The sequence below is a fragment of the Schistocerca cancellata genome, chromosome 1 (assembly GCF_023864275.1).
Source record: "Schistocerca cancellata isolate TAMUIC-IGC-003103 chromosome 1, iqSchCanc2.1, whole genome shotgun sequence".
NCBI lineage: Eukaryota > Metazoa > Arthropoda > Insecta > Orthoptera > Acrididae > Schistocerca > Schistocerca cancellata.
In genome coordinates, this window is record NC_064626.1 from 994,406,112 (window position 1) to 994,432,795 (window position 26,684).

Genomic DNA, 26,684 nt, shown 5'->3' on the forward strand with positions numbered 1-26,684 from the left:
GCGCAGCGTCCAGCAAATCACTACTAGGCTCAGTGCTGAAACACTTTACTGGAGGCATAGGGCTATTATCGCGTGTATTAAAATTGCTGCTAATGAGACTTTCATATCTCATTACAGATGTATATTTGTTGCTTCAGTATCACAAAAGTTCATTTTTCATTAAGAGCCGGTGGCTGTTATTCCCATATGGTGTTGGTCATAAGCTTTACATTTATTGAACTACAAGAATGGTATACAGCACAACAGAAAGAAATATGATAAGTGTCGTCGTAACTTCGTTTCTTCACACAGATATCATTAATGACTAAGTTTACTTGTAACCTTGCATTTTGTCGTTATTCACTAATTTTTGACGTACATCTATGTAATGCTTAAGCTCTTGGTTAGCAAAACTGCTTTGAATTTTATAGCGTCAGTACATGTGATAAGGAAAGTTTGTTTTCCTAGTAAACACCCGAAGGGTCGTCTGAGTAAAATGATTTTCTAGCAGTCTTCAGGTACTGCGCTGTATTCCTGTTAAGTCAATTGACAGCCAGTACTGGTCTGAGAAAAACAGAATTAAAGAGGCAGCTGGCCAGCTGTTTATCATTATAATCCTCATCTGTCAGTCACATAAACATACGTCTGATGCTAGTACCGCATACTTAATCACTGATTTTATCTGTATGTACGGCGGTAATAGTTGTAACGCTGAGTACATTCAGTACCTCATTTCTGTTGAGAAAAATGAAACAGATTCTGATTTCTTAGTTCTATAGTGTAGTTCCTAAACCAACTCTTTATAGAAGCAAAAGATGTGGCTCTTACCTGGAACCTCCGCATATCTCGTGGATTCCCGGCGTTCTTCAGGCAGTTCTGATTGCACTTGAGGAAAAACTTCAGGAAGAACCTGAAACATAAAAAACTAAAATTAATACCTGTAACACAGATGTACGGTAACAGGCTGTCATTCAGTTGTTCTTACTGCTAAAATACAAATAGTTTCAACGCAGTTGCTACAGGCTACGAACGTCTTATTCGTTCGGGAGCACTGACATTACATTTTTTTCTTTTTTTTTCAAATAAATGAGAGTACTCTTATTTCCAGGATGCATCATGTAGTCAGTGTGTAGATTTACTTGTTCTTAACGTTATAGAGTTTTATAGGAACGTTCTAGGCATGTTATGGCGTACGGAAGTATAACCTAAGAACATGGGAACTTGCACTAAAGTTAAAAAGAGAAAGATTATGTACATCTACATCCGCGTTACGCGAAACTTGATATATTTCAAAAATGTAAGCGGTCGCAGTATAAACAGCTGGTTGACAGAATAATCAGCATTACAATTACGGCACACAGTAATCGTTTCTTAAAAAAAAAAAATATTATATCTTATACCCAAGCAACAAAATCAGCATTTCAGATTCTTGCCAACGTAAAATAACAAATGAATTTACAAGAATCTTTCATTAAATGTATTCTGTTTTTCAGTTACGAATTGTAATGCCGTCGGGGACAAACATCCCCAGCTATACGTGTAACTCACTTTCCCAGGACGGTGCCCGATAACGGCCATGTTGCCATAGACCATCTTACCGAAGTAGTTTGTAATGGTTCTCGGCATCTTTTTTTGAAATGGCATGATGGTCTGTTGGCAACGCTGTCCTCAGACGCATATCCGTTGCTAGTCAAAATTTACGGACGGAATTCCTCTAAGTCTTACAGGTTTTGCAACATTACCCACTCCTGAGCCAGAAAAATTGTCAGATCGGTGACACTAGAATTTGCTTCGTTAAGTTTCCTGTAACCGGGAGAATCACTGTAGAGTGGCTGAAGCAGGAAGTGCCTTTCTGAAGAATTATTTTCGAATCATTATCGTCGTCAGTTTTTGCTTGCATTTGTTGTCAGCGACCGATATTCTCATCAGCCCATTGTATTTGAAGAATTAATGTTACCTATCTCCTACGTAATGCAGGTCATTTATGAGTTCGTTGATATGTATAGAAAACGTACAGGTGCTGCCTTTACTTTTGAAGTTAGGTGTCGTTTGACTTTTCGTTGTTTTCCCCAGAAGACACACTAGCACTGCCTGTGCCACTGAAGTTAATATGTTGTCGACTTATATCTTTATATAATAACTAAAACGTGCAAGCAAAGTTAATAACGTGATTAATAATGCAAGGGGAAGACGCACCAATGGCATGCTTTACAGAAACACAGCTCTTCTGGCTGAAGGTAAAAATGATATGGAGAGACTGTTGTATGATTGGCGCAGCCTGTTAAAACATAATATGAATTAACAAACCGAAGGTAAAAACTCTGCAGCTCGTTAGCACAAAACTCCGGAAAAGTGGTCAATAAAATGAAAGATTTCTTCTATCTACGAAACAAGATTACACATGGTAGTGATTACAAATAAAATATCAATCAGAGGTTGGTAGCAGTAAAGACAGTTTCCTTCAATGAAAGAGGAATAATTTCCGGGAAATGTACCCCTGGGGCACAGGGGAGTTTCGAAGCGAAACGGGAAAACTGGAGAAGAAAGTGAAAGGATGTTCGGTGTGGTGCTACAAAGTTCTGTTAAAAATTAAATGTTGAGGCAAATTACTAAGTGGAGAGGTATTACAAAAATAACAGTGGAAATTTATGGAAAGTGGTTATTACAGGGAGGGACTGAGTAGTCAGACATGCACTAATGCAAGAACGAAGTTTTTCGCGGCGGCACTTATGTATAAAATATTCTCGGTATTCTTGCCGCGTCAGTTCTAGATAAAATCTCGAGCTTTCGACGATTACCTCCATCGTCATCGTCAGGAGCTGACTGTCTCCACTGCTGCTATGGTAGCCTCTATATAGCCCGAAGACGGCTTCTGATTGGTCGGCTTCTGATTGGTTGGCGATTACGTGCTGCTGTCTCAGACGATGTCACTGTGTGCGCCGGTGGCGCCACCGCTTCCGTTTAAACGTAAACCTTGGAAGGAACGTCTCTGCAGCTTCTCTGCATCAAGCGCTCGTTTCCACGCACAGCTCAGATGGTATCCGCTATCGCGGTTAAAGTTCTTTTGGCTCATTCTGATTTCAACATTTCCCATGAGACCTATTGTCAGTGCAATTGGTTCTCCTACTTATAAGCTGGCCAAATACTTAACAAAGTTGATGACTCCTATAGTTGGCCGGTGTGAACATCACATCAAAAACTCCCAGATGTTCATTGAGAAAATCAAAGATATTAGAGTTGGTCCAAATGACATTTTAGTCAGCCTAGATGTGGTGTCGCTGTTCACAAAAGTTCCTGTGGAGGACACTTTGAAAATGCTGGCGGATCTTTTTCCTCCTGAAACTATAAAATTGTTCCGGCACGTGATGACGACCACCTACTTCTTGTATGGTAATAAATTTTATGAAATGACAGACGGTATGGCAATGGGCTCTCCGTTGTCTCCATCATTGGCTAACTTTTTTATGGAGAATTTTGAAGAACGTGCACTAAATTCGGCTCCCCTCCGTCCGTCCTTATTTTATCGTTATGTTGACGATACATTTATGATCTGGCCACACGGCGAAGAAGCTCTTAAAGAATTCATTGAACACATGAACAGCATCCATTCGAACATCCAGTTCACTGTCGAGATGGAGAAGGAAGGGAGACTGCCTTTCTTAGACGTTTTAGTACAACGACAGACGGACGGGCGTCTTGGCCACTCTGTATACCGTAAGCCGACGCATACCGATTTATACCTGAACGCACAGAGTTTCCATCACCCTGCTCAGAAGAGAGCCGTTTTGAACACGTTGGTATATAGAGCCAAAACTGTTTCTGACGAGGACCACTTAAGGTTCGAGATTAATCACCTAAAGAACGTGTTCCGAAAGAACGGCTATAGTGCACGCGATATAAAGGCAGCGTTCTCCAAAAGAAGGAAACGTGATAATGCTGCAACCTCACAGGATGATACACCAATTGCGGTTCTTCCTTTTTGTGGCGCAATTTCCAGCAAAATAGGAAGAGTCCTGCGTAGACGTGGTATTAGACCGATTTTTCGTCCTCCTAAGAAAATTAAGGAGATGATGCGCCCTGTTAAGGACAATCTCGACCTCAGGGTCCCCGGTGTTTATAATATACCCTGTGAGTGTGGAAGCAATTATATAGGTCAGACTATTCGTACCGTTTCCGACCGCTGTGCAGAACACCAACGCCACATTAAAAATAGAGAGCTTGAGAAATCGGCAATTGCGGAGCACAGCCTCACGAACAAACACAAAATATTATTCGATGAAACTAAAATTCTGTCCCATGCCTCCACGTACTGGGATTCGGTTATTAAGGAGGCTGTTGAAATCAGAATGAGCCAAAAGAACTTTAACCGCGATAGCGGATACCATCTGAGCTGTGCGTGGAAACGAGCGCTTGATGCAGAGAAGCTGCAGAGACGTTCCTTCCAAGGTTTACGTTTAAACGGAAGCGGTGGCGCCACCGGCGCACACAGTGACACCGTCTGAGACAGCAGCACGTAATCGCCAACCTATCAGAAGCCGACCAATCAGAAGCCGTCTTCGGGCTATATAGAGGCTACCATAGCAGCAGTGGAGACAGTCAGCTCCTGACGATGACGATGGAGGTAATCGTCGAAAGCTCGAGATTTTATCTAGAACTGACGCGGCAAGAATACCGAGAATATTTTATACATGCACTAATGCACTCACAAGTAGTTAACCTGCACTGGGAGGCGGAGTAGGAAACAAATATTGTAGGGCCACCCAAAGATTAAAATACAAAGGAGCCTCCGAAAGTAACGCACAATAATTTTATTAGCAAAATGTTTAACTGGTAACAAAACAAAAATAAGTACAAATGAATTTATATTTTCACTGACATTTCTACAAAGTCACCAACGTTCTCAACACATTTCTTCCAGCGTGGCACCAGTTTCAATATGCCCTATTTGTAGAAGTCTCTTTGGTTGGAGTATAGCCATCTCCGTACCGCTGATGTCACTTCCGCATCTGTCGCAAAGCGTTCGCAGAGCAGGAATTTCTTCATGGGGCAAAACAGATGAAGGTGCGACGGTGCAAGATCCGGGCTGGATGATGGAGCACCTCCCATCCAAATTTAGCGACTTTCTCAGAAACAGGAGCAGCAACATGGGTACGAGCATTGTCATGAAGAAGTTTGACACCGTCAGCATTAATGTTCTGGCGTTTAACAAGACGGGCACTTTCTTAGCAGACCAGTCACTCTCAATTTTTTTCGTACTGAGGAAACAGCTTATTTCCACTCTATAGAGGCCAGCTTGGTTTCGAGCGTGTAGTGGTACGCCACACCAGTGACGATTCCTTTCAGAAACTCATTCCCTTCTGCAACGTAACGTGGTAAGCCTGTCATCAATCGCAGGCCTACGTGGTTGTCTGTCAGATTCTTAGGTACCCATCGAGCATTAACTTTATGAAATTTGAACGCGTCGTGAACAGTATCGTACACCGCACCATAGAAAATGTTGAACTGCTGCAATGAAGATCGCAGTTTCACACGCCGGTCGTTCAAAATTGCTTCCTCAGTGGCTTCGACATTCTGCGGAGTTGGCAGCTGTTACCGGCCGCCTGGAGCGTGGCGAATCACTAAGGTTCACACGGCCCTCTTGGGGGAACGCACACCACATGGAGACATTGCTACAGTCCATAGAGTCGTCCCTATACTCGCCACACACGTCCCTATGACTTCTACTCGGTTTGTCTCCTTTGGCCCACAAATATCGGAATACACTTCGCTGCTCTTACAAGCTGACGACAGTAACAAGGGCGCAATGTTTATTTCGTAGTTGAGGCTTCTCTCACTGAGCTGCACATGTAAACAAAACACCCTCTGTAGAGCAAACTTCAAACTATATCGTCGTTAAATTTCAACATTCCGCCTGCAATACCGTGGAAAAAAGTTATTGAGCGTTATGTTCCGATCCTGGATGTACAGAGATGACAAGATGAACACAAGAAGAGGTAGAGTACAGCTAAAACAATTGAAAATACTGACAACTGCCGATCTTTTTAACTTTCCATTACGTTCACATCGTTAATGTGCCTTACGATGGATGAGGGCAGTCTTTCTTCTGAACCGAATGAGGTGGCACAGGGGTTAACACGCGGATCTTGCATTAAGAAGGGCGAAGGTTCATATTTCCGTTGCTCAAGGCAAATGCCGTGATAGTTCCTTTGATAAGGACGCGACCGATTTCCTTCCCTATCCTTCTCCCGATCTGATGTCTGACGTCTCAACCGTCGTCGACGTTGAACGCTAAGCCTCCGTCCATCTTTCTTCTTGGTCTACCAAGAAAAGCATTTCTCTGGCTGACTGTGAGTTGTAGGGCTTTATCCTTTGACCTTAATAAGACGTTTGTGGTGAGTTTCTGCTCGTGCAGTTAAAAGCCAGGGTCTGGTCGGTACTGTCTGGGTAATTCTCTAAGTTATAACTGTTGGAAATTGTAGTTGTTGTTGCGGTCTTCAGTCCGAAGATTGGTTTGATGCAGCTCTCCATGCTATTCTATGCCGTGCGAGCCTCTTCATGACCAAATAACTATTGCAACCAACATTTTTCTGAACCTGCCTAATGTGATCATCTCTTGACTTCCCTCTACGATTTTTACCCGACACACTTCCCTCCACTACTAAATTGGTGACCCCTTGATGTCTCAGAATGCTTCCTATCAACCGATCCCTTCTTTTGGTGAAGTTGTGCCACAAATTCTTCTCCTCCCCAATTCCATAGTTGCGTTATCTACCCATCTAATCTTCAGCCTTCTGCTCTAGCACCACATTTCGAAAGCTTCTATTCTTTTTTTTTTATCTAAACTGTTTACTGTCCATGTTTCACTTCCAATCGTGGCTACACTCCAAACAAATACCTTCAAAAAAGACTGACACTTACATCTCTTCTTCAAAAATGCACTTCTTATGATTATTTTGCTGCCCAAATAGCAAAACTCATCTATTACTTTAAGTGTCTCGTTTCCGAATCCAATTCCCTTAGCATCACCTAGTTAAATTCCATTACATTCCATTACCCTTGTTTTGCTTTTGTTGATGTTCATCGTATATCCTCCTTTCAAGATACTGTCTATTCTGTTCAACTCCTGTTTCAAGTCCTTTTCTGTCTCTGACACAATTACTGCAAACCTCAAATTTTTTAATTCTTCTGCCTGAACTTTAGTTCCTATTCCAAATGTTTCTTTGGTTTCCCTTACTGCTTGTTCATGTGCATACTGAATAGCATCGGGGATAGGCTACAAGCCTGTTTCACTTCCTTTTCAGCCACTGCTTCCCTTTCATGCCCCTCACCTCTTATAATTGGTTTCTGGACAAGCTGCAAATAGCCTTTCGCTCCCAGTATTTTACTCCTACAACCTTCAAAATTTCAAAGAGAGTATTCCAGTCAACATTATCGAAAGCTTTCTAAGGATCAGTATTGCCTCGGGTGCTCCTACATTTCTCCGGCATCCAAACTGATATTTCCTGAGGTTGGCTTCTACCAGTTTTGCCGCTGTTCTGTAAAGAATTCGTGTTAGTATTTTGCAACCATTACTTATTAAACTGGTAGTTCGGTAATTTTCACACCTCTCAGCAACTGCTTCATTGGAATTGGAATTACTACATTCTTCTTCAAGTCTGAGGGTATTTCACATATCTCATAGATCTTGCATACCAGGTGGAAGAGTTTTGTCATAGCTTGCTCTCCCAAGGCTGTAGCAGTTCTGATGAAATATCGTCTACTCCAGTGGCCTTGTGCCGACTTACATCTTTCAGAGCTTTGTCAAATTCTTCTCGCAGTATCTTAATCTCCCATTTGACATTCCTCTACACCACTTCCCTTTCTATAATATTGCTTCCAAGTTAATCTCCCTTGTAGAGATCCCCTATATATTCCTTCCACTTTTCGACTTTTCCATCTTTGCTTAGGACTGGTTTACCATTTGAGCTCTTGATACTCATACAGATGTTTCTCTTTTCCCCAAAGGTCTCTTTAGTTTTCTTGTTAGTGGCATATATCTTTCCCCTAGTGAAACAAGCTTCTAAGTCATCTGTCCTCTAGCCATTCCGCCTAGCAATTTTGCTCTTCCTGTCGGCCTCATTTTTTAAACGTTTGTGTTTCCTTTCGACTGCTCCATTTGCTGCATTTTCCAAGTTTCTCCTTTTATCAATTAAATTCAATATCTCTTGTGTTATGCAAAAATTTCTAATAAGCCTTGTCTTTTTACGTATTGATCCTCTGTTGCTTTCAGTATTTCATCTCTTAAAGCTACTCATTCGTTTCCTACTGTATTCTTTTCCCCCGTTCTCGTCAACCGTTGACTAATGCTGCCTCTGAAACTCTCTACATCCTCTCGTTCTTTCATCTTATCCAGGTCTCATGTCCTTAATTTCCTACCTTCTTTCCAACTTCTTCAGTTTTAATCTACAGTTCATAACCAATAAATCGTGGTCAGAATCCACATTTTCCCTGGATATGTCATACAATTTAAAATCTGGTTCTTAAATCTCTGTCTAACAATTATATAATCAAGCTTAAACCTTCCTGTGTCTCTAGATGTCTTCTATGTACACAGCCTTCTTCTGTGATCCTTAAGCCAAGTGTCACAAATGATTAAATTGTACTCTGTGTAAAATTGAACCAGGCAGATTCCTCTTTCATCCCTTGGCCCAGTCCATATCACCTACTACTTTTCCTTCCTTTTCCTACTATCGAATTCTAGTTTCTCATCACCATTAAGTTTTCATATCCTTTAACTATCTGAATATTTTATCTCATAATACATTTCTTCAATCTCTTCATCATCTACAGAGCTAGTCTATCTTGTTTACGATAATGCGTTCGCTATGCTGTTCAAAGTAGCTTACCCGAATTCCTGTTTTCTTATTCATTACTAAACCCACTCCTGCATTAACCCTATCTGACTTCGTATTTATAACTCTGTATTCGCCTGACCAGAAATCCTGTTCCTCCTGCCACCTAGCTTCAGTAATTCCCACTGTATCTAACTTCAACCTATCCATTTCACTTTTTAAATTTCTAACCTACTTGCTTGATTAAGGGACCTAACATTCCACTCTCAGACCCGCAGAATGTCACTATGTTTCTCCCGAAGCCGACATCCTTCTGAGTAGCGTCCATCCGGAGATTCGAATGGGGGACTACTTTCCCTCCGGAATATTTTTCCTATGAGGACGCCATCATCATTTAACCGTACAGAAGGGCTGCATGACCCCGGGAAAAATTATGGCTGTACAGTAGTTTCCCCTTGCATTCAACGGTTCGCAGTACCAGCACAGCAAGGCCTTTTCGGTTGATGTTACAAGGCCATATCAGTCAATAATCCAGGCGGTTGTGCCTGAAACTACTGAAAAGGCTGCTGCCCCTCTTCAGAAACCACACGTCTGTCTGGCATCTCCGTTGTGGTTGCACCTACGGTACGGCTAGCTGTATCGCTGAGACATGCGAGCCTGCCAACCGACTGCAAGATCTACGGTTCACGGGGAGGGCGGGAGGAGTGGAGCTTAAGCTGCTCGTTGTCTTTCCCCATTGCCTAGCTTGGCCCCGGCAGAATGGGAGTCGCCCCTGTGGTAGAGGACTCTGCATGCCCGACACGTTACGCGACTCTCTTCCGGATGGCGGAAGACGGCGCGTGGCGCGCGGAGCGGCGGCGCTGATCAGCAGGCGAGGCGGACGCCGGCGCTAAGGGCGACCGACACGGCCGGCCGCGCGCCAATCTAGTCGCCGGCCGGAGCCAATTACCGCCGCCTCGGCCGGGGGGACAGGGGGCGCCGCGGCGCAAACTTGGCCGCAAAGTGCGTACCGACGGGGCGCCGCGTCTGCCCACATCGAACACCACCGCTGATCGCTCTGTACTCACCCTCTCTTGCGACGCGAGTAACCACGTCAGTAACAGCTAACAACGGTACGGTTATACTAATCCAACTTTTACTGTAACTGTATACTGTATGTTATATTCTGGTGTACCAGTCTAGTCCAGCTGCACAACACAGACTGGCTGAACTGCCTGTGGGTAGAGTTGCTCTCTACAAAAACTACGGTTCGGTAGTTTTGGTACACTACATGACGTAGTAAATGGTAGAATTGCCGGTATTATTGGTACCATTGGCAGAGAAACAAATAAATGAATGTGTGTGAGAGAAACTGGGAGCTGGTGAATTCTCTCTTTATTTTTTGTTTTGCACGTTATTAGAACCGCACATTCTACATCTACATCTGCATCTACATTTATACTCCGCAAGCCACCCAACGGTGAGTGGCGAAAAGCACTTAACGTGTCACTGTCATTACCTCCCTTTCCTATTCCAGTCGCGTATGGTTCGCGGGAAGAACGACTGCCGGAAAGCCTCCGTGCGCGCTCGAATCTCTCTAATTTTACATTCGTGATCTCCTCGGGAGGTATAAGTAAAGGAAAGCAATATATTCGATACCTCATCCAGAAACGAACCCTCTCGAAACCTGGACAGTAAGCTACACCTCGATGCAGAGCGCCTCTCTTGCATAGTCTGTCACTTGAGTTGGCTAAACATCTCCGTAACGCTATCACGCTTACCAAATAACCCTGTGACGAAACGCGCCGCTCTTCTTTGGATCTTCTCTATCTTCTCTGTCATCCCGACCTGGTACGGATCCCACACTGATGAGCAATACTCAAGTATAGGTCGAATGAGTGTTTTGTAAGCCACCTCCTTTGTTGATGGACTACATTTTCTAAGGACTCTCCCAATGAATCTCAAACCTGGCACCCGCCTTACCAACAATTAATGTTATATGATCATTCCACTTCAAATCGTTCCGCACGCATACTCCCAGATATTTTACAGAAGTAACTGCTACCAGTGTTTGTTCCGCTATCATATAATAATACAATAAAGGATTCATTGTTCTTCGTTAGTCCATTGTGTACTTCATATCCTTGGATTTTATAAGTGCTAAAAACTGGTTGATGACGAAACTCTTACGCTTTTACGTAGCGAAAGCTATTACTTTGATGCAAGAAGAGTTTACGTGCACAAACAAAAAGAAAACTATAGAACTAATGTTGTTATTCTGCACTCAAAAAAACGTTCTTCATAATGATGAAAGGTAACAGTTTCCTATTATTAGTGATAAGCTGCTTATGAATAACGGAAACATACTTTATGTGAGCTCTACGAAGTATTGAAGCGCTGTTTGACTTTTTTTTTTTTTTTTGCAGTTTTTAATTGTACCTTTTCTTGAGGAAACTGCGTTTTCTAGCGCTATATGATAAATATCGATTTACAAATAAAACTTGAATTAAACACTGGCAATTTCAGTTCTGCTATAAACAATGTTTACTTATAAGTAACCGACAAGAGGATAACTATGTACAACAAAAACGTTCCATAAGCTTCGCGGCATCACTCAGCTTATCGACAGTTTACCACCTTCAGTTTCTAGGAGAATCTAGTAAGACACTGACTGATCTCGTACACAAACAAAGCGATCGAAATGAGCGACGCCCGATACGTATGCAACACACCTAACATACAGATAACGCGGCTACGATCTTAGCCGACCAAGGGTGCCAGGAAAACTACCGCATCTACTTACTTATACGTATGATAGTATAAGGTAGCCTGTGGTAGTTATACGACTCTACGTATAGGTAACGAAATGTTTTACCGTGTTTCTCAGCCACGGATCACATGAACAGTATCCTGATCGGTTACTAGGTCATAGTTGGTGTTCTGTTCAAAAGAAGTAAAAACTGATGTAGCAAAATACTAGGAAACATTGTAACTCAAACTAACTTCTATACCCCAGTATAAGCACCTGAATCTTTTGCATATTAGTTCGTCAACTGAAGAGGGTAACAGAGGCGCTCAAACCGAAACCTACAAGGGGACTTCAAAAAGTATGTTACGCATATCTTTTAACGCTAAGACCATTGTGCAACAACTATGGCGCATTGTTAGAAGAACGTACATGTTCCGGGTTTCCTGTTGACGTAGTTGTGCTGTGGTACGGATATCGCATTTTGAAAGTGAAATCGTTGTTTAGTTGTATTGAGTTAGTGAGGTTTGCCGGCTGCGGTGCCTAGCGGTTCTAGGCGCTTCAGTCTGGAACCGCGCGAACGCTACGGTCGCAGGTTCGAATCCTGCTTCGGGCATGGATGTGTGTCATTTCCTTAGGTTAGTTAGGTTTAAGTAGTTCTAAGTTCTAGGGGACTGATGACCTCAGCTGTTAAGTCCCATAGTGATCAGAGCCATTTGAACCATTTTTAGTGAGGTTTACCAAATTGTAAACAACCCGTATGGTTCCCTGAAAACTAACTTTTTACATGACTTTTTAGATCCGGTATTTTTCCACTACATCTAAAGACTTTCTTATCAATGATTCTCAGAAAATTACAAGGAAGTAGACGAGAGGTTAGGTGGAGGATGTTCACCATAAGTTATATACGCTCCATTGCATCATGACTTCTTCTGAGTGCAGTCATATAGCTCTATTTAGTGGTGGAGGAGGCGTGGCTAAATTACCTTGTTTTACTGATCAGTGTGATCCTGTTAAATCTTATCGAACAATTTTCCAAGTTCAAGTGTGTGGAAGGTTTTCCAGGTTCGTCGATAACATATTCTACATCTACATACATACATACTCCGCAAGCGACCGTAAGGTGCTTGGAGGAGGTTACCCTGTACCACTGCTAGTCATTTACCATCCTGTTCCAGTAGTAAACAGAGCGAGGAAGAAACGACTGTCTATTTGCTTCCGTAAGAGTCCTAATTTCTAGTATCATCTTTGTGGTCGTTATGCGAAATGTATGTTGCCGACAGTTGAGTCGTTCTCTCGTCAGTCTCCAGTCGCCTTCCCTACTGAGATTACAGTTTCAGTTCTCGAAGCATCTCCGTAATACTTGTGTGTTGTTCGACGCTACCGGTAACAAATCTAGCAGCTCGCCTCTGAATTTCTTCAGAACATTCCTTTAATCCGAGCTGGTGCGAATCGCAAACACTCGAGCAGTACTCAGTAGGTAGCTCTAGCTTCCTCTGTACGTCCTCCTTTAAAGATGAACAACATTTTCCCAAAGTTCTCCCAATAAATCAAAATCGACCATTCGCCTTCCCTATCGCAGTCGTCACATGCTCGTTCTATTTCATATCACTCTGCAGCGTTACGCCCAGATATTTAAACGACTTGACTGTGTCAAGCAGAACACTACTACTGCTGTACCAGAAAATTATGGGTTTGTTTTTGCTACTCATCTTCATTAAATTATATTTTTCTACATTTACACCTAGCTGCCATTCATCACACCCAACTACAAATTTTATCTAAGTCATCTTGTATCCTACTCCAGTCTCTCATCGTCGACACCAGCATCAGCAGCAAACAACCGCAGATTGCGGTCCACACTGTCCGCCAGACCATTTACGTATATAGAAAATAGTAGTAGTCCTATCACACTTTTCTGGAGCTCTCGTGACGATTCCCTTGTCTCTGATGAACACTCGCCGTCAAGGACAACATACTGGGTTCTATTACATAAGAGGTCTTCGAGCCACTCACATATCTGGGAATCTACACCATACGCTCGCGCTGTAGTTAGAAGTTTGTAATGGGGGCACCGCGTCAAATGCTTTTCGGGGATCTAGAAGTATGGAACCTGTCTGGTGCCCTTCATCCATAATTCGCAGTATGTCATGTGAGCAAACAGCAAGCCGAGTTTCGCACGGGCGAAGTTTTCTGAAACCGTGCTGATTTGTGGACATAAGCTTTTCGGTCTCTAGAAAATATTCGGACTGAGAATTGTTCAAGAAACCTCCAGCAAACCAGTGTTAAGGATATTGGTCTGTAGTTTTGGGGATCCATTCTTTTGCCTTTCTTATACACAGGAGTCATATGTGCTTTTTTTCAGTCGCTGGAGACCTTTCGCTAAGCGAGAGACTCGCGATAAATGTAAGCTAAGTAAGTGGCCTTTGTAATAACGGACTGGGGTTCCATGAGGACCTGGTGACTTATTTGTTTTCAACTCTTGCAACTGTTTCTCTAGGTCAGGGACGCTTATTGGTATGTCGTCGGTACGGAACTGTGTGCGACGGTCAGAGGACGGTATGTTTGTGCGATTCTTCTGCGCGAACCGTTCCTTAAACGCGAAATTTAAAACTTCGGATTTCATTTTGCTGTCTTCTACTGACACACCAGAGTGGACAACGAGTTAGCTCGCTTAGGGATTTTACACAGGACCAGTATTATCTCTGGTTCTTGGCCAGATCTTTTGCTACGGTATGACGGTGGTAGCTGTATGGTTCAAGCATATATCTTTCCACAGACGCAGAAATCTCTTCTAACCTTTATGAGAGTACAGTACCTGCATTGTTCAGGATTACGATGCAATGTTCCTCCGGTCATGCATGCATGCATGGATGTCCGAAATAACATTGCATCGTAATTCTGAACAACACAGGCACTCCATTGTCGTATTTATTCTCCGACACCGGCCAAGCGTCTGTGAATGTCTCACCTGTGCGCGAGTATATCTAATGGATGTTCGAGTGTAGCGTGTAGACAAACGGTTAACAACTTGTGGAAGTTTGAGTCTAGCGGTGGAGCGCGCTCAGATAGCCTAACGGTAGGTAGAATTCTCGTGATACGAGGGAGATCCGGGTTCGAGGGCCGGTTCGGCACAAATTCTCACTGTCGTCATGCCATTTTGCACCTGACGGTTGTCCATATTTCTAACTGCGAATATATTTCATCTACTAACCTTTTCTTGTTGTCATTTGTGTGTTCTCTTTTGAACAGAGAGTGCGACAGAGCCTTTGCTTCCTCGGCGTTTTTCGAATCTCGTTGTTGAACCACGGTGGGTCTTTTCCGTCGGTAATCCGCTTAGGAGGTACATACTTATCCAGAAGACGATTTAAAGTCGGTTACCCTTTCCGACGTAATTGCGTCGCGTAGTGAAATCGCTTACGTCGCCCATTGGCCTCTAGCACGTATGCGCAGGTAGCAGACCGTCTTACGAGTTCGGCTGGAGAAACGGAGAATGAAATTAATCAAACGTTGCATATTTCATTGTCTGCGTGACTGATTTATGGATCACAAAAGACCACTTTTCGTACGAACATAAACAAGATCGGTGCGTCCGACATCTACTATAGTGGAAATCAGTATATATACATGGACATTTGTAGGAAAATTGATAGTGTCGGTTGGAACAATTGTGCACCGTTTGTGTGAAATTGTATGAGATCCAGCATACTGACAAATGTTATCACATTTCATGCCAGTAGTACAATATATAACAAGAAGTCAACAATTCAGTCAGTAGAGAATGGAAATCGGTATGAAGGCAGTCTGCTCTGTGGGGTGTTAGCGTTTGTATACATGACTTTCCTGCAGAGAGGAAACAGACATGATTAGCGACAATGCGTGTTGTGTACATAAACCATGGTTGTGACAATGTTACGCGGAAAACACTTATTATGTGATGAGCGAAAGTCGGTGCGTAGAAGGAAATTGGACTCTCTGATGGTCAAATCTTGAAGAAGTCGAACCGTTCAAGTACACTGATTTAGAATTTCGTTACATTGGCAGCAAGACATGGACAGACCGGAAAATAGGGGCAAATTAAAAAATTATATGAGGCGTCGAAATTGTTACTTTTGCGTAAAGCAAGGGCCACAAACCGTTATTTTCCTCAGCTTGTTGCTGAATTACAGTTGCCGTTATCTCTCAGACGTGTACGACAAATTTTATCATATGCAAACGTCTTGCATTGAAGAAAGGACTGTAGAAACGTGTTCTAATACCCAAACATAAACAGGATAGAATATAGTTTGGACTCGAGAGTGGGATGAAGTGATCTTCAGTGATGATAAGAAGTTTAATTTAGATGATGCGGATGGATTTCAGTGTGACTGGCATGATCTGAGAACAGAGTAGCAGATAAGAATGAGCAGGAAGTTGGTAGTGGAAGTGTTACGATTTGGGCAGCTTTTTGCAGTAAAGGTAAATCACACACAGTTTGGGTAAACGCTAGAATTAACTCTATTATGTGTACTGAGATGGTAGAGACAAAATGGATTAGAATGTAAGAGGACCTAGGGGATGGAAATCTAATGTTCCCACAAGATAATGCACCTCTGAATGTTTCTGCTACAACAAGGAAATGATTTGAAGATAAGGATACCGATGTCTTGCCCTGGCCTGCAAATAGCCTGGATTTGAATCCCGTGGAAAACCTTTGGCGAATGCTTGGAAGGCGTGTTTATCGCAATGGAAGTCAATTTGAGACCCTGCTTCAAATGAAAAGAGCGATGCGAGAAGAGTGGGTGACAATTTCACTGCAAGAACTACACACCCTTACAAAATAAATGGCGAAGAGAATGCCTGAGGTAATTAGGAAGAACGGCGGTTGGGCGAAATGCTAACAATGCACTGACATAACAGGGCAATGAGTGCCTTTACACCAGTGTGGTTCAAATGGCTGCCGACCGGAGTGGCCGTGCGGTTCTAGGCGCTACAGTCTGGAACCGCGCGACCGCTACGGTCGCAGGTTCGAATGCTGCCTCGGGCATGGACGTGTGTGATGTTCTTAGGTTAGTTAGGTTTAAGTAGTTCTAAGTTCTAGGGGACTGATGACCTCAGAAGTTGAGTCCCATAGTGCTCAGAGCCATTTGAACCATTTTTTCAAATGGCTCTGAGCACTATGGGACTCGACTTCTGAGGTCATCAGTCCCCTAGAACTTAGAACTACTTAAACCTAACTAACCTAAGGACATCACACACATCCATGCCCGAGGCAGGATTGGAACCAGCGACCGTAGCGGTCGCGCGGTTCCAGACTGTAGCGCCTAGAACCGCTCGGGCACCCTGGCGGGCTACACCAGTTTCCACGCAGGGTATGCAAAAGCCAAATCTGGTTACTTGTGTATGAAAGAAACTATAATATGTAATTCCGTCATGATTGTTTATGTTTTATATATACATATCTACTACCTTCATAATAAATTCGGTTCATGTTCACTTCAGATATTGTATATAACTTTCGCAGGAACCCTTCCTTTATACCGACTTCCACTCCTATATACAGCCTATGGAAAAAAAGACGCCGATGATTTCTCCACCGACGGAGCTAACCAGCCAAGGTTGGCTCTCGCTTGACCAGTCCTCCGGAACGCCCATCGGCGGAGCAGCCGAACGTGCGCCGCAGCGGGAGCGACCTCGCGTCTTGGCCGCGTGTTCTGCGACGCGGCAGGGAGGTGTATCGCGGTCGACGCGCTGCGAATCAATTAAACGCGGCGTGTCGCGGGCCCCGGGGGGGCGGCGGCCGCGGCGCCGGCGCCTCCGTCCTCAGTGTAATGACAACATCTGACCGGCTGACCACCCCCTCCCCCTCTCTGCCCCTAATAATTATTTCACGAGGCCCACTCATATTTTTTACGGACATGTTTTTTTAAAGCCGTGCTCCAATTAACAGGGAAGCAGAAAACGTCGGTTTTAGGAAGTATTTTTTGTTGCTCGTCTGCCCCTTCCCTCTTTTTTCGTGCCTATTTTTTGTTTTTCGTTGCGGACGCCTGAATTTTTCATAGCGCGCCACACGTGACTGTATATGTGTCTATATGTGGGCATGTTTTGTGTCACATGCAATTAAATCAGAACACACGAATTGTGTACGGCCCGCGTGTAGCGGCCGGGCGGCGCGGCGCGGCGCGGCGAGTGTTTCTGTTAACTCCTGATTGTCTGGCCACAAAAAGCGCGCCGGCGCTGCTCCCCGGCGCGTGTAGCGAACATTCCCGTGTCCAAATGAAACTCCGCGATTTGGCCAGTCGGCCGCCGCCGCCGCCGCCGCCGCCGCCAGCGCGGTCCCCGCCGGGCTCTGTAAACAGAAGCATTGTCGCGGTCCGGCGCCAGTTTCGCCAGTTTGTGTCTTGTATAAACACGGGGCATGTCATCCGCCCGCCGAAAGTGATTGTCGTGTTATGCTTTTTATGTTTCTCTTCTGCAGCGAACTGGCGGTGCAGACTCGCCGAAATAAAACAGAGGCGGCAAAAATAAAAAAATAAAAGGGAGAGAGAGACAGGGCGCAGTGGCAGGTTTCATTCCAGTTCTGAAAGTTGTTTCCGGGTTTGTGACAAACCGAGCGTTTCTCGTTTGTCCGCCAAACCGAACGCAGACAACTGGCGGGAAAATTTTAGAGATCAACGCGGTATAATTAACGAAATTTTTTCCGATACAACGAAACGGATGTGGCGTGAATGTCACGATATCATTGAAATGATTTAATCACCGAGAGCACTTTAAAGGAAACAAATTCACATAAAATAGCCATAAATTACTTGAATGACGCACGTAAGTATTTGCAAAGAGTGAAAGACGTTTAAAAACGACTTACTAACCTACATCACCTTAAGTTATACAACAGCACGTTGTCATGACGAGGGCATTGGAGTAAAACTTCGAGTAAGACATGATTGAGAAGGGAAGTCATTTGTATCTTTATCATGGGAACCGTCTTAGCAGTCGCTTTAGTCAACTTACGGAAACCTCGGGTAAACCTAAATCTGAACAGCCTGACTGGTAGCCGTGCTGGGTAGCCTTACGGTCTAAAGCGCCTTGCCACAGTTCGCGCCGCTCCTGCCCGTCGGAGGTTCGAGTCCTCTCTCGGGCATGGGTGTGTGTTGTCTTAAGCGGAAATTAGGTTAAGTTAGATAAGTATTGTATAGGCGATGACAGCAGTTTGGTCTCATAAGGCTTACCACAAATTTCCAATTTCCTGACTGGAATCTGAACCGTGCTCCATCAGAATGCTAAAACAGACCATTGACCACTGCGCCATATCCCTCGAAATAAAGAGAGAAAAACGACAGTAGCTCCTCCTCGTGTGTCAAATACGTAGTGTTTATTTATAAACAGAAAAAAGCAAAAAATAAGAAACAAAAAACCGCTTCGTGTTAATAATGAAATTCATGTATTTTTGGATTCCATTCTTATCACATTCTTCACTAACTAGAACCACGTATTACTTCATTATAAAGTCAGTCCTTCATAAATTAGGATTTTCATTCTAATACGAACTCGTACTTGTGATCTGTTTATTTTATTTACGGTATACTTGTTCTCTCTAATCTACTTTTACGGCAAATATTTTGTTACTTCAGTTTTGGACCTTCCCTATTTACTCATAGTTCTTAAATTTACTGCAGTCATATAGTACCTTACTCTACTTCACGGTTGTTGTATTCGTTTATACTCTATTTGTTTCTACTGACTTCTTTACCCCTACCCTGACATATTACTTTAATATTCCGCTTCCGTATTACAAAGTTGACCTTCACCGTTTATTTCATATTTATGAAAATATTTCCTATTTACGTTTTTAAAATAAATGACTTACTACTTACAACTTAGAGTTTGGCGATGACATAGTTGCCTCCGAACCAATGTTCCGACATTGAGTCATGACTGACTCTGTGGTGCTCCTGCTGCTGTAAGAAATAATACATAAAGACTATAGGAAAAGAAGATGTAGTGTCTTTGTTAGAAAGACGACATGAGAGGAGGCAGTGCGAAAGTAGATACATGGGTGTTCAACGTTTTTTGTGCAGTGATCCACTGCTATGCTGTCTACGGTGAGGTGAGGTGTAATGAGCCCGCATCTCGTGGTCGTGCGGTAGCGTTCTCGCTTCCCACGCCCGGGTTCCCGGGTTCGATTCCCGGCGGGGTCAGGGATTTTCTCTGCCTCGTGATGGCTGGGTGTTGTGTGCTGTCCTTAGGTTAGTTAGGTTTAAGTAGTTCTAAGTTCTAGGGGACTGATGACCATAGATGTTAAGTCCCATAGTGCTCAGAGCCATCTGAGGTGTAATGACTAGTCTACGTTGTAGTCTATCGCTTCCTGCTATAACCATCTTAGCCAGGTTCACGCTGCATGCAAATTGGTTTTAATCGGCCTGAAGAAGACGGAATGTGCTTCTGTAATCCTCCTAAATGGGTGACTGTCGGAGCCGACTAGACTGACATTGAAGACGAGTAAATTCTTCATGACAGCCGGTGTTCCCCAACATCAGTTACAGAAAAAGTTGTAAAAGTCCTGTCGGGAGCACAAACTCACGGAAAGCGGATTAGCGGGAGTAGGAAATCGCCAGTGAATTGCTACAGACCTTTATTGACGTTGGAACAGTGATAAGCTTAGAATTATCTCGCGCGTCGAAGCGAGGCCGGTGACCTTTATTTATACTGATTTGTTAGAGTAACATACCGGAGAATTAATGCGGGTTCGCCTATAAACGGATTCGACTAAATCGGCAGAGCAGTAGACAAGGTCGCGTGATTTGTCTCGCGCGCCGCACGTCGCTCAAGGTGCGTGGATTCTGGACGCGGCCGCGGGAAATCCTACGAGCGCTGCTACTACAAGTGCGTCCCATCTGTTCAGACTCCTTCAAGATTTACAGTACTAGATTTTCCGACTCCCACACACTCATCAAACATATTACGTAACATCTAATATAAACTGAGTTGAATTCATTTGCAGAAAGCAAATACTCTGAACGAAATACAAATGCTGGTTACTGGGAAAATATACTGCTTAATCCAACCGAAACTCCTGAAATCCGGAACGGTATCACAATCCACTATCTGATGCATTATCTGATCAAAAGTATCCGGACACCTGAATATAATGCGTAATTGACCACGGGATGTCACGAGAGGCGGATCCGACCGTACAAAAGGAGGCGGAGAGTGTCGTGTTGTCAGTAGAGAACCAGTAACAGCAGAATGAGTCGGTCAGCGGAGCTAAGAGACTTCCAACGTAGACTAGTCATTACACCTCACCTGAGGAACATTGCAACCCTTCTAAAGCCGTCCAAGGCGACTGTTGGTAGTGCGACTGTAAATTGGAAACGCGAAGGAACAACCAGAGTTAAACGAAGGCCACGCAGACCTGATGTACTGATCGACAGGGACCGTCGAGTATTCCGGAGGGAGATTGCAAAAAGTCGCATAATATCAGCTGAAGGAATCATTCCTGAGCACGAATAATCTACCGGCAGTCCCATCGAGCGAGGTGGCGCATGGGTTGTCACAGTGAACTCGCATTCGCGAGGATGACGGTTCGAATCCGTGTCCGACTACCCAGATTTAGATTTTCCGTGATTTCCCTCAATAGCTCCAGGCAGACACCGGGACGGTTCGTTTGATAGGGAATGGACAATTTCCTTCCCCTTCCATGAAACAATACTAATGGCCCCGATGTCGGCGGGACGTGAAACCCTGTTCATCCTTCCTTCTTTTACCGGTAGTCCAGCCAGCACAATAACTGTGCGTGGGGAGTTAATAAAGAAGGGGTGCCATAGTCCAGTAGCTCCTCGTGAGCCACACATTTCTGTAATCAATGCAAAGACACGCTTGAGGTGACGTAAACAGCGTTGCCACTGGACAGTGGATGATTGGATAAGAGTGCTTTTGAGAGATGAATCACGCTGACCCTGAGGCAGTTCGATAGACGGTTCGGGTTTGGCGAATACCTGGAGAAAGGTATCTGCCATCATGTGTACTGCCAACAGTGATGTGCGGAGGAGGCAGTGTTACGGTGTGGAGGGTTTCTTCTGTGATTGGAGAGCAGTCCCGTTATTGCGCGTAAGAAAACTCTAAATTCGGAAGTATACGAAACAGAAAGAATTGTGGACTGCGTAAAGGAGAGGAACACTTCGGAGACGATGGTTATCACCTCGACAGTGCAGCTTGCCATCAGGCAGCATCTATGAGACAGTGCTTTGAGGACAATAACGTGCCTGAAATGGACTGGCCTACGCACAGTCCCGAGCTGAAACCGATGGAGCAGCTTCAGGGTGAGTTAGAATGTCGGCTAAGCTTCAGACCCCAGCGACCAACATCACTGCTTTCTCTGCTTCCGGCACTTGAGGAAGAATGGACTGCCATTCGTCCATAGACACCACCTTGAAAGTTTACCGAGCAGGGTTCACATTATCATAAAGGCGAAGGGTGCCCACATCATATATTAATGTCAACTAAGACGTGTCCTGATGATTTTGATCAACTTATGTATCTATAAGGAAAATGAATTGAAGGTTATGGGACATGTAGCCTATCAAAAGGGTAGTAGTTGGACCAAGGAAGTTCTTTGCTGGATTCAAAAGATAAGACTGAGACAATGACGAAGTCGAGTCTTTCAGGACATCTCAGCAAAGTCGTCCAACCAAATGCTTTATACGATCCATTCGGAACACTCCTGAACGGCTTCGTATAGTTCGCTAGATATCAGAATCTCTATACTGCCTTCAAGCTTCTGGAGTAAGGTCAGAAAAGTATAAATGCTGTGCATGTGCTTAAGATACGTACCAATTGCACGCTAAAACTGTCCACCATTCTCTGCGTAGAACGAAGTTCTTCGCCTTTACGTGGGCGACGGCTACTCGTGTTGTTCTGTCTTTGGTATACGTAAATAATAATTTCAGTATCCGTGAACCCTAGTAAGACATAAAGGAAAGACATATGTCCAGTCAGTAAGGACATTACCTTCTAAAAGTTCACCAAATCGAACCAAATCATTGCTGAACGAGAATTTACAGAAATTATTTCTATTAATTTCTTAAGGAAGTTCAGCTACCTTTCAGAAAACGCGAAAGTAAAAAAAAAAAAATAAAAGAAAGCAGATACAGCAGGATTCAAACCTTACACCGACCTAATCTCTGTTCTGTGTCGTGGTGGCCCTACTCTTCCACGCTAGGCTGCAGCTTCATGGGCAGCATCTTTGTATTTAATATTACGGTCTTTTAACAGCTTTAATCGCCGAAATAATATTATTTACAGCTAATTATAATAAATATTAACAAGAACGACAGGTGGATCCTCAGCGTGCCGTTGCCTTAAAACGGCTCACTCTCATAAAACACGAGTTGCAATGCAATGATGAGTAAATACGAAAATTCTAGAATCAATATGACGTCTCCCGTTGTTTATTTACGACAATCATGTCAATAACGACTCGTTCTCGAGACACTGAATGTGCTCGTGCTTGGAAACACCGTATATTCATGGGGTGTAAGGTATAACATAAAAACCACTGAATATTGGCTTCTACTGAACACTATAATACAATTCGGCGCCTTGCTTCCTGCAACCTTCCTGGTCACGTCTCCGAAACATTGCAGAATTTATTTTGTGTTTCACGTGACGAAATGGCTCATCAAACTGCAACAACAGGCAGTGACGTCACAAAACTCGTAGACTACCACGTCAACGGTAGCTAACTCGTCCCGTGTGCCGACGGGTTTGCCGCCCAGCAACGGAGGCGAATCCTAGAATTAGAGAATATTGTTAATCAGAAATATGTATAGCTGCGTTAGTGAAGCGATTTAGAATATGAGAATACTGATATCTGTCGTTCTAATGGAAAATGACGCCTTATTTTAGTTTAGGAAATTTTCGCTCAATTGATGAACTGAGTACCTTCAGTTGCTTTTAAGGGGGGTAGGACGTCAAACGGGCCGTCTTGGAGCAGGAGAGACACCACAGGACATTTTAATTTCCACTGTCTATAGTTTTACGAATAAATTCATAAAACTTTGTCAGCAGGACCAGGAATGATTCAGGATTCACAATCATAGCAGTGGAAGTTCAAAAAAATAAAAAAATAATTTTTTTTACATGTGAAAGTTCATCATTTTTTTCACTTCTATTGGCTGCGTTTATTGCTATAGATACACGTTTCTTCATAATTAAGAGAGATTCTTCCATGAATTTTGCACAGCAATACAAACCATACTTATAGGTGTATGAAACTCTAGAAATTATTTAATTTATGAAAAAATGAATGTGCTGTTACATTTTAAACTTCATGTTTAGAAATATTCAAATTTTATAGTTAATTATATCAATTTTTACCACAGTTTTTAATAGATTTGGAAAATTCTAGAGTTTCATACACCTGTATGTATGGTTTGTATGCTGTGCAAAATTCATCGAAGAATCTCCCTTACTTATGAAGAGAAGTGTACCTATAGCAACAAATGCAGCCAATCGTAAGGGAAAAGAAGGTGAAATTCAAATGTAAAAAAATAAATTATTTTCTTATATTTTTGAACTTCCACCACTATAAGTGTAAATCTCGAATCCTTTCTGGTCATTCTGACAAAGTTTTAGAATTTATGTTCAAATGTTCAAATGTGTGTGAAATCTTATGGGACTTAACTGCTAAGGTCATCAGTCCCTAAGCGTACACACTACTTAACCTAAATTAACCTAAGGACAAACACACACACCCATGCCCGAGGGAGGACTCGAACCTCCGCCGGGACCAGCGGCACATTCCATGACTGCAGCGCCCTAAACCGCTCGGCTAATCCCGCGCGGCTATGAATTTATTTTTAAAAGTATAGACAGTGGAAATTACAAATTCCTGTGGTGTCTCCCCTGCTCCAAGTCGTCCCGTTTGACGTCCTACCCCCCTTAACAAGTACCCTTGTAAAAGAGTTACAACATTTAGTATTCCTTAACATGGGAGTTAGCTACTTTCCGAGGTGCTGGTGTCAGTGAGTATCTAGGGGCGACACGGAGCGCTCTTGCCGCTATTCCGGGCGCAGTAAACAGTACGCGGCGCGGTAATGGCCCGTATCTCAAAGAGTCACCTTGTTCTTCGCCGGCAGAAGGCCTGGGAGCACGTTAAGGCAAGCCGACGGCGGCGGCGGCGGCGGCGGCGGTGCGCACTGCCAGCAGATAAGGCGTCGCGGCAATCTGGGCGCTGCGCGCTACCCTATCCTATCTGGCTGGCTGGCTGGCTGGCTGCCGTATTCACGAGGCGCTAGTGTGGCACGCTATTAAAATCGGAATCGGAACGAGCTGCGAGGCGGCGGCTCCGGGCGCTGTAGCACAGCAGGCGCCCGGCGCGCTGTCTCTCCCGGCGCCAGCCAGCTCCCGGCAAATCCAATTCCCACCTTGACAATGGCGCAGAAAGAGATCCATTATTTACACTTTGACCCTCCGCTGCGCCGGGGGCGCGCGGCTCGGGCCGTGCCGAAAGAAAAACTATTACCCGTCGCATTGACTCCGGCTAAATTTCGTTCGGGCTTAAATAAACGGCGCCGCGTCTAATGGCCCGCCTGACTCAGCGGTGAGGCGTGTCGGCGCTCGTGATTCACACCAACCACACCCACCAAGTTATGCACTCCTGTCCTTACCGAAACATTCAGCAGCATCTTTCGTTCATAAGGGGCACAACACTACTATTTATTGTATGCAGCTTGCACTACGCTACCTTACGCCAGCATGATTACTGCAACCTGCATTCCCTTGGACCTGTTCTCTGTAGTCAGGCCTTGGTCTCCCTCTACATCATTTACCTGCCACACTCCTCTCCATTACCAAACTCCTTGAAAAATGTTCAAATATGGGTGCAATCTTATGGGACTTAAATGCTAAGGTCATCAGTCCCTAAGCTTACACACACTTAACCTAAATTGTCTTAAGGACAAACACACACAACCATGCCCGAGGGAGGACTCGAACCTCCGCCGGGATCAGCCGCACAGTCCACGACTGCGCGCCTAAGACCACTCGGCCAATCCCGCGCGGCACCGAACTCCTTGATCTATTTCTTGACGACCAGGGATGTATCCCTTCACTTAGTCCTATATGTGAGTAAAAATGCAACCCGACTCGATTCAGTAACTCTTCATTGGTTACAGAATCTAAACACCATATTTTCAGCAGTCTTCTGTAGCGCCGCATCTCAGAAACATCTGTTCTTTTATTTTCTGTACTGCGTATCGTCCCCGTTTTATCTATGTACAAAGGTACACTATAAATACTTCTTAATATGTAAATCTGTAATCCTCAATGTATTGTTGTACGTTCTCACGGCATGCTTTCGGTTGTTCAACAAGTTTTTGATTTTTTTAAAATGGTTCAAATGGCTCTGAGCACTATGGGACTTAACATCTGTGGTTATCAGTCCCCTAGAACTTAGAACTACTTAAACCTAACTAACCTAAGGACATCACACACATCCATGCCCGAGGCAGGATTCGAACCTGCGACCGTAGCAGTCGCGCGGTTCCGGACTGAGCGCCTAGAACCGCTAGACCACCGCGGCCGGCTTGATTTTTTCTGCACGATATTTCGACGTACCAGACAATCGCCTTCTTTAGATATTGCGAACTTTGTTATTATGTGTACTCTCTGTTTGGAGTGGAACGAGAACAAAAAAAGTATCGTGCAGAGAAATGGAATCAACAGCTCGGCTTAACATTCGAAACCACACCATTAATGTTTCTCTTTTACACAAAACGCTTTCTTGCTATTCCCTTCTTTATTCCTGCCATCATTACCCTTGTTCTATATTTGCTGATCTTCAAATTTCTAATCTCGTTTCAAGACAGTATCCATTCCGTTGAAATGATTTCCCAAATGCTTTGCCAACTCATTCGTAAACATTAAAGTTTCATTTCTCCTCCTGCAATTTAACTTAATTTGTAAATTTTTTCTTAGTATACTGTACCGCTTGCTCAATGTACACACGAAATAATAAGACCGATCAACTACAATCGCTATTTCTCCTTTTCTTTACTTCCCTGTATTTTATATCTGACATCAGAACTTGAAAGAATGCATCCCCGTCTACATTTTCAAAAGAGTAACAGAATTTTATTTTTTAAACAATGTCTAAATGGCACGGGGCAAAA

At 43.7% G+C, this 26,684-nt stretch overlaps 1 protein-coding gene across 1 annotated transcript in view; it reads right to left on the bottom strand.

Moving 5' to 3' along the window:
* LOC126120829 (transcription factor collier) overlaps nt 1–26,684 on the bottom strand; it is a 483,991-nt gene that overhangs the window by 117,138 nt on the left and 340,169 nt on the right. The window contains exon 7 of the mRNA XM_049915080.1: nt 808–889. Within this exon, the coding sequence (XP_049771037.1) occupies nt 808–889 (82 nt within the window). The remainder of the gene's footprint in view (nt 1–807; nt 890–26,684) is intronic.